We start from the raw sequence: 9,396 nt of genomic DNA, 5'->3' as shown, positions 1-9,396 counted from the left end.
TATCTCCTCTGGCATAATTCTTCAACTTGCAACTCATATCCCAGATTCCAGAAAGGGTAGAGACCAATGTTAATATAGTGAGTGCAAGTTCCTTTAAGAGATGCATTTCCATTTTAAATAGCCTTCTACAGCCCCACTATAATCCCTTGCAATAGCTAGCAGCCCATTGAAAGTGCAAATTAGCAGGTAGACCACCAAATGTATATTAGTGAAGTCCAGCATTGAAAATTCACTGGACTTTAGAACATGATGAGAGCCAGTTAAATTTACCCCATTACATAATTTAGAATAGTTTCCAAAGGGTTAAATTATTTCTATGGTTTTGCACTAAGCACAGTAATTTGGCTTTTCCATTCTATCATTATTCATTACTTACAAATATTAACTAACACATGGGAATCTGCACAAGCTTTTCATGTTCTAAAGCTTTACTTAAACCTGCTAACCATTGACAAGTAGTAAAATAGAAGCAAAAGAGTGAACCTGTATTGCTATTCTTAACTGCAAAACAATTACCCTGTGTCAAGAACCAATTGGTGCTGTGTAAGCACATTATGACCAACCAATAAGATAGGAGAGGACCATTTCCTGTACTGCAGTAAGTCTTACTCAAAGAAACCAAAAATATTCGGTATAACGATAACATTAAACTGAACGTACCTGGTGAGAAAAGGAGAAAACATTTACTTTTCACTTAACAGAATGGCATCCAATTATACTGCCATGTATCTCCAAATGAAACTGAAGGACCCTAGGAGAGCTGTGCGTCAGTCTGCAGGAGGTAAAACTTTAATAATTCCCTTATTGATAACTGTTATTAATATTGCCATTTGTAAAGTATTGAAAATTATGATGTATTTTGTGTTAATAGCATTGTTATTTGTTAAGTTCACACTTTTCCAGCTGGGGTTTAGAAGATAAGAAAAATGAAATATTTCTTCCATGTACTTTACAGAATAAACACAAGATCAATTTTTCCATAAATTAAAATTAGTTAACAAGATAGTTTATTCCAAGCAATCAAAAGAAAATTATACCTAAAAGAAGTAAGGTGTTTGGTTCACTAAAGAAATAATTGAATAATGTATAATTATCATAAACAATGTTAAGCAAGGGGAGCTTTTTTTGAACCTGCATTCTACAAACAGGGAATTGTTGTCGCAACACTTTCTAAAGAACATTTGTGCCAAGCACCAAGTTTCTTAGTAACATGTCTATTATTAGTTTTCATCTCAGGAATGTGTCCTGTTAATTCTGCTTTTGTGGCTGAGCTCTACTTTTGCTATCAGGTTTGCACAAGATAGCCTTTGCACAGAACTCTTTCCGGCTTGTGGTCAGAGGCAGAGGAAACAGTCAGTGATGAGAATTGAAGTAAGGAAGGGTGTACCTAACCACATAACTGTTTCTAAATTTTTTTATACATTCTAATGAAAAACTAGGAAAGCATCCCAACTTCTCTATTTTACTATTATGAGTTGCTCATCTCATTTCCTTTAGCAACATGTCGTCAAAACTTAATTTTGTAGAGTGAGGGTCATAAATAACTAAGACCTTGACCATCAGCATCCTGGGGAAATCCATTAACCAGAAATTTACGTGGAGAATCTATATAAATACTATGGCTACCAGAGCAGGTTAGTGACTTAACAGAGATACAAAAGACTGCAGATGCTGGAATCTGGAGGAAAAAACAAGATGCTGGAGGAACTCAGCAGGTCAGATGAAGGGCCTCAACCCGAAACGTTGACTGTCCATTTCCCTCCACACATGCTGCCTGACCTGCTGAGTTCCTCCAGTATCTTGATTTTTGCTTCAGTGACTTAACAAGCAGGCTAGACAAAGGAGATGCAGTGGATGTTGTGTATTTGGATTTTCAGAAGGCCTTTGACAAGGTGCCGCACATGAGTCTGCTAAACAAGATAAGAGCCCATGGAATTACAGGGAAGTTACGAGCATGGATAGAGCATTGGCTGATTGGCAGGAAACAGAGAGTGGGAATAAAGGGATCCCATTCTAATTGGCTGCCGGTTACCAGTGGTGTTCCGCAGGGGTCCGTGTTGGGGCCGCTCCTTTTTACATTGTATGTCAATGATTTGGATTATAGAATAAATGGCTTTGTGGCTAAGTATGCCAATGATACAAAGATAGGTGGAGGGGCAGGTAGTGTTGAGGAAATGGAGAGTCTGCAGAGAGACTTGGATAGACTAGGAGAATGGCCAAAGAAGTGGCAAATGAAATACAATGTTAGAGAGAGAGAGAGAGAGAGAGAGAGAGAGAGAGAGAGAGAGAGAGAGAGAACGAACCTGAAGCTTTCCAAAAGTTGTTAATTCAAAAATAATATTCTGATAAGAGTGCAGTAAATACTATTTTTTAAATTGATGAGAATTGTTTGATTCTCTTACACGCAATGTAACAAGTTCTTTCTATCTAATTTGTCTAGATGGTTCATGATTTTTTATAAAAAATTCTATCACAACCCCTCTCAACCCCCTATCCTTCATGGAGAACCACCCCAGCTTCTCCATTCTATCGATGTACTTAATGTCCCTCATTCTCACAATTATTTCATTAAGCCATTTTTGCACCCTGCTAAGGCCTTCACATCTTTCCAACAATATGTTTCCCAGAAATGAACAGAATGTTCCGTGGCTATTAGTTTTCCAAACCTTATGAAGAGTTAGGGGGCTACATTCATTCCACTGCTACTTGTCAAGAAAGTTTGTGTTGAGAACTCATTATTATGACCAACATAACCAGGCAATACCTACCATATTGTTTTTGTTTTAATGCATTATCACGTGCATAGATTTTATTTTTAGCTAACAGCTCTTAAAGCAAGTTAGCGTAGATTACCTACAACTCTAAAGTGGGACGTACTTTTTGAATGAAATCTGCAGTGGAACTGGTTCCTTATTTTCTGGAACAAAACTAGTATTGGAAAAGACTTGTTGAATTCATCCAGGATTTTGAAGGTGGTGGCTATGGAGATAATGATTGTCATTTTTTTTAAGATCCTATTAGTTCTAGAAAAGTTCCTAGATATCAGAGGGTAGAAAATGTAACCCCACTGTTTGAGAAAACAAGAAGCTATGGACTCATTACCGTGATGTCAGTGGTAGTGAAAATGCTGGAATCCATTATTAAGGAAGTGTTGACAGGATACTTGGAAGATAATAACAGAACTGAGCAGAATCAACATGGCTTCAAGGACTTACAGATAGTCTTTGTGAGTGGGCAAGGATGTGGCAGATGAGATAAAATGTGGGAAGATCATCCACTTTGGTAGGTCCTGGGTGTCCATGTATGAGAATCACTAAAAGCTAATATACAGATTCAGTAAGCAATTAAGAAGACAAACAGAACGCTGGCATTTATTACAAGAAGATTTGAGTCCAAGCATGGGAATATAAGTCCAATTGCATAGAGCCCTGCTGAAACAATATCTAGAATATTGTGCACGGGTCTTGTCTCCCTACTTAAGGAAGGATATATTTGTAATAGAGGGAGTGCAGGGAAGGTTTGCTAGACTGTTTCCTGGGATGGTGATTTTTTCACTAGAGGAGAAATTAAGCAGACTAGGCCCTCATCCTTGTAAGTTTATAAGGACAAGAAGTGATCTCATTGAAACATACAAGATCCTTATGGGGCTTGACATAGTAGTTACAGAGTTGACATTTCCTCGGGCTGAGCTGTCTAGAATAAGGAGTCACAGTCTCAAAGTAATGGGTCAACCATTCAGCATATGGTTGAGAAAAAATTTCTTCACACAAGGCATCATAAATTTTTGGGATTCTCTACTTGCAATGACCGTGGAGGCTCAGTCACAGGAAATGCTTAAGATAAGAGATTGATAGATGTTTAAACTTTAATAAAATCAAGGGATATGGAGTTAATGCAGGAAAGTGTGGCTGAAGTCAATGATCATCTTCTCTAAAACCTTTACGTCCTTCCTAAAATGTGGTGCCCAGAAATGGATAACAAATTTCCATTTGAAAAATGGAAGTGGCTAAGTGGGTCTTCGGTAGAGCTTCTTCATGACTCTATGCCTCTATTTATAAAACCAAGGATCCTTATCCATTTTTAACTATTTTATCAACATGCCCTGCCACTTCCAACAAAATATGCATGGTTACTCCTGGATCTCTGCATTCTTGTACCATGTTAGAATTTTGCCCTCTATGTTTATATTGCCTCTTGATGTACCTACCAAAATGTAACACCTTACATTTCACTGCCACCTATCTGTCCATTTCACCAACTTGTCTACATCTCCTTGAAATAACAACAGAATGAAGGGTCTCTGACCTAAAATGTTAATTTTGTCTCTCTTTTCATGGGTGCTGTCTGACCTGTTGAGTGTTTTCAGCATTTTCTATTTTTATTTTAGGTTTCAGGCTCTTACAGTTTCTTTTACTTCTCCTTAAAATCTGTTACTCTCCATAGAGTTACAACACCTCCAAATTTTGAGTTAGGTACAAACTTCTCTCAGTATTGTATCATGTTTTATTTCATATTAAAAATATTTGTAAACTTTTCAAGATTAGCACTATTTTGCTTGAAAGGCAAAACTACAATGGACTCCAAACTGTCAACAATGCACAGAATGAAACATGAAAACTCCCCAAATTGCTTAGACAATAGATTTCTTGCGGCCTAACCAGTGACTTAGAAATTTCCAAAACAATCACATTGCTTTTAGATTTTATGCTTCTGTTTTATAACTAATCCACAGGCACCTTAACCATCTCTTTAACGTGTCCTGCAACATTTAAGGAGCTTTTTATCTGGATACAAAAGACTCTCTTCTTATTTACACTTAAAAAATTTGGCTATTTAATCTATACTGGATTAAAATTTCATTGGCACAGGGGGTCAAATCAAGGTCAGGGCCATGGTCGGGATGATCAGAGAGGTAGGGGTCAGATTGGTTCAGAATCAGAATCAGGTTTATTCTTACTGACATATGTCATGAAATTTGTCGTTTTGTAGCATCAGTATGGTGCAAGGCATAAAGACATGTAAATTACTATAAGTTACAAAAATAAATAAATAGTGCAAAAGAGGAATAATGAGGTAGTGTTCATGGATCATTCAGAAATCTGATGATGGAGGGGAAGAGGCTGTTCCTGAAACATTGTGTGTGGGTCTTCAGGCTCCTGTACCTCCTCCCTGATAGTAGTAATGTGAAGAAGGCATGTCCCAGGTGTTGAGGGTCCTTAATGATGGATGCCGTCTTCTTGAGGCACAACCTCTTGAAGATGTCTTCGATGGCGGGGAGGGTTGTGCCTGTGATGGAGCTGGCTGAGTCTACAACTTTCTAAAGCCTCTATCGATCCTGCACATTGGAACCTCCATACCAGGCGGTGATGCGACCAGTCAGAATGGTCTCCATCATACATCTGTAGAAATTTGCAAGATACCAAATCTCCTCAAACTCCTAATGAAGTAGAGCTACTGGCGTGCCTTCTTTGTGATTGCATCAATGTGTTGGGCCCAGGATAGATCCTCTGAGATGTTGAAGCCCGGGAACTTGAAGCTGCTCACCCTTTCCACTGCTGACCCCTCAATGAGGACTGGTGTGTGTTCTCCTGACTTTCCCTTCCTGAAGTCCACAATCAATTCCATGGTCTTGCTGACGTCGAGTGCGAGGTTGTTGTTGTGACACCACTCGACCAGCTGATCTATCTCACTCCTGTATATCTCCTCGTCACCAACTGAGATTCTGCCAACAACAGTGGTGTCATTGGCAAATTTATAGATGGCATTTGAGTTGTGTATAGCCATACAGTCTTGAGTGTAGAGAGATTAGAGCATTGGGCTAAGCACACATCCTTGAGGCGCACCTGTGATGATTGTCAGCGAGGAGGTAATGCTACTACTGATCTGCACTGACTGTAGTCTCCCAATAAGGAAGTCGAGGATCCAGTTGCAGAGGGAGGTACGGAGACACAGGTTTTGAAGCTTGATGATTAGTACTGAGTGGATGATGATGTTGAACACTGAGCTGTAATCGATAAACAGCAGCCTGACGTATGTTTTGCTGTTGTCTAGGTGCTCCAGAGCCGAGTGGAGTGCCAGTGAGATTGGTTTGGGGGTCAAACGTGATGTCAAGGTTAGGGCTAGGGGTTGATCAGGAAGTTAGGACATGTCAGGGGAGGCAGTTAAAGAGTTGGGTCTGAGATTAGTGAATGAGGTCAATATCATCAGAGATCTCATAAGCTGACCCTGGCAGACAAGATAATGGAGAATCTGAAAAAATTCTGTAACCATATTAAGAGCAAAAGGGTAGCTAGGGGGAAAGTAAGTCCCCTTAAGGATAAGTATGGTGATCTATATGTGGAACCACAGGAAATGGGTGAAGTCTTAAATGAATACTTCTCATCTATATTTAGGACATAGAAGCTAGTGAATTCAGGGGAGAGAACAGTGATATCCTGGAGCATATTAACATTACAAAGGAGGTCTTGAAATACATGAAGGTGGATAAATCCCAAGGGTCTGACCAGATGTGTCCAAAGATGCTATGGGAAGCAAGAGAGGAGATTGCTGAGGCTTTGGAAGAGATCTTTATATCTTCATTAGCCACAAGTGAGGTACCAAAAGACTGGAGGATAGCTAATGTTGTGCCTTTATTTAAGATAGACAGCAGGGATAAGCCAGGAAACTACAGGCCAGTGAGCCTTATGTCAGTGGTGGGAAAGTTGTTGGAAGGGATTCTGAAGGGGAAGATTTATTTGCATTTGGAAAGACGAGGACTGATTAGGGATAGTCAGCATGGCTTTATGCATGGGAAATATTTTTCACAAATTTGATTGAGTTTTTGAAGGGCTGACCAAGAGGATTGACAAGGACAGGTTGGTAGACATTGTCCAAATGGACTTTAGCAAGGCCTTTGACAAGGTCCCACATGGTAGGCTAGTCAGGAAGGTAAGAACACTTGGCATCCAGAGTGAGTTAGCAAATTGGATACAAAATTGATTTAGTAGTAGGAGGCAGAGGGTGGTAGTGGAGGGATGTTTTTCAAAATAGACTCGTGTGACCAGTGGTGTGCCGCAGTGATAGGTCCTGGGTCCTCCGTTGTTTGTCATACATAGTGATGATTTGGATGAGAATATAGGTGGCATGATTAGTAAGTTTGCAGATGACACCAAAATTGGTGGTATAGTGGACAGTGAGGAAGTTATCTAAGGCTGCATCAGGATATTGATTAACTGGGAATTCAACTTGGATAAGTGCAAAGTGATACATTTTTGGAAGTGATACCAGGGCAGTAACAGTGAATGGCAGGGCCCTGGGGAGCAATGTTGAACAGAGATATTTTGGGGTACAAGTACATAGTTCCTTGAAAATGGAAACACAGGTAGAGATAAAGCACAGGTGGTGAGGAAGGCATATGGCATGCTTGCCTTCATTGGTGAAGGCACTGAGTATAAAAGTTGGGATGCCATGTTACAATTGTACAAAATGCTGATTAGAAACTTATCGTGTGTAGTTCTGGTCACCACACTATCGGAAGGACATGGTTAAGCTAGAGATGGTGTAGAAAAGACTCACAAGTATGTCACCTGGATTGGAGGGTTTGAATTATCAGGAGAGATTGGATAGGCTGAATCTGTTTTTACAGGAGCAAATGAGGCTGAGAGGTGACATGATACAGGTATATAAAATTCTGAGAGGCATAGATAGGGTAGATAGCCAGTGTCTGTTTTCCACAGTAGGGTTGTCTAAAACTAGAGGGCATAGGTTTAAAGGGAGAGGGAGGAGGTTTAAAAGAGAACTGAGAGGTAAATTTTTCACACAAAGAATAGTCAGTATCTGGAATGAGCTGCCAGAGGAGGGGGTGGTGGCAGGAATAGTAACGACATTTAAAAGACATCTTGACAGGTACTTGAATGAACAGAGCATAGAGGGATATGTAATTAACGCAGGCAAGTATAGATCGGCATGATGGTCAAGATGGACGTGGTGGGCTGATAGGCTGTTCCTGTGCTGTACAACTCTCTGACTCTCTGGGAGTTGGGGGACTGAGGGAACAGAGTTTAAGGGAACTTATCTACGAGTGAGATTCCTGCTTATGATACAGTGCTAATTAAAATATGGTTATTCAGAAAATGTTCAAATACGGGCAAAACTCATAACAGCATGACCTAATTTTCCAGGCATTATTCTAAATGAAATTACATCTCCATCTGAAGTACAACTTGCAGCCATAAATGCCTGTTCGAATTTCTGGAACGGCACCTTTCAGCATGTCAGTCATCATCGTGATGTTCCTCTCCAGAATTTACAAATTTGTGAGCTCATTGTTTTGGAAATAAGTAGCATCACTTCAAATTTCTGGATGTCTGCAGTGTTTCTCATTTTTCCATATTGAATTCTAGCTACCAAACATTCACCTTTTTCAGCCTCCTGTCATGTCAACATGGTGTACTATTATCATCATCACCTTCAGTATTGCAGATTTTATATCATCTGGATGTTTTATAATGCTTCTCCCTACACCTGAGTGGAGGTCATTTATGAGAACTAAAAAGGGGAATGAATGCAGAATTTGCTCCTGGGAAGTACTGAAGAAAACCATCTCCATTTGAAAAAACATTGCTCAGCCAGTTCCCTATATATATTGCTACCTTCCTGTTATTTCCAGTGACTTTCATGGTCTTATTAAGCTGGCTTGACAATTTGTGGAATATCTCCAAAAGGGGAAACTTAATGAACACATGAGGTAGAAAGGAATAAAAGTCTACTTTGAAAGGCTAAGATGAAAAGGGAAAGGAGGTGGGTATGGATGAGGTTTGAATTAAGTTTTAGCACTGGCCTAGGACAGTCCGGATAAATAATATGTTTCTGTGTGTAAATTCTATGCAGTTCTCCACCATCTTTGACTCCCTAATTCTGCAGGTCTTGACTCTGATTGTAACTCATTTCCCTATACTTAAAGAACCAGCCTTCTGCTCATTATCAGACCTCCACTTTTCTTTGGGTCTTAGATCTTTGTAAATATTTGCTTATACTCCTTCTTACCAACCACTGGAATTTTTACTCCTCTTTCCCACATGTATTTGACATTTAGTTTAATTTAGTTTGCTGCATAATTCCATAAATGTTTAGCTTCCTGTATATCAGAAAGGTATCATTAAATTAATTAATCAGTCTCTCCCTACTTTGTAAGTTCTGCATAATTTGCTTTCAAATTGAAGCATTAAAACAAGAATTAGTAAGTAAAAAGGCTAATCTTCTAACTATTGCCATTCTGTAGCTACACCACCAGGAGATGCACTAGTATGAAGCAAAATACTGTTCACATTTATTTCTCTTTTAGAGTAACCTACATGACTGGGAATTTGATCTTATGTAAAAATTGATGAATTAGAGAACAGTAGAAGCCCCTGTGTA

General features: G+C 39.3%; 1 protein-coding gene across 2 annotated transcripts in view; it reads left to right on the top strand.

Annotated features, from left to right (window-relative positions):
• The first annotated feature begins 668 nt into the window (after positions 1-668).
• The window catches only part of LOC127570639 (genetic suppressor element 1-like), a 208,979-nt gene continuing 200,251 nt past the window's right edge, over positions 669-9,396 (top strand). The window contains exon 1 of one of the 2 annotated variants that reach the window (XM_052016382.1): positions 669-781. In XM_052016382.1, the coding sequence (XP_051872342.1) occupies positions 703-781 (79 nt within the window). In that variant the 5' untranslated portion in view covers positions 669-702. Of the gene's footprint in view, positions 782-1,552; positions 1,635-9,396 lie in introns of those variants that run through there. The other variant, XM_052016385.1, reaches the window with a different exon arrangement.

The sequence above is a fragment of the Pristis pectinata genome, chromosome 5, assembly GCF_009764475.1.
Source record: "Pristis pectinata isolate sPriPec2 chromosome 5, sPriPec2.1.pri, whole genome shotgun sequence".
Taxonomy (NCBI): Eukaryota; Metazoa; Chordata; class Chondrichthyes; order Rhinopristiformes; family Pristidae; genus Pristis; species Pristis pectinata.
This window is presented reverse-complemented; position numbering and strand designations above follow the sequence as displayed.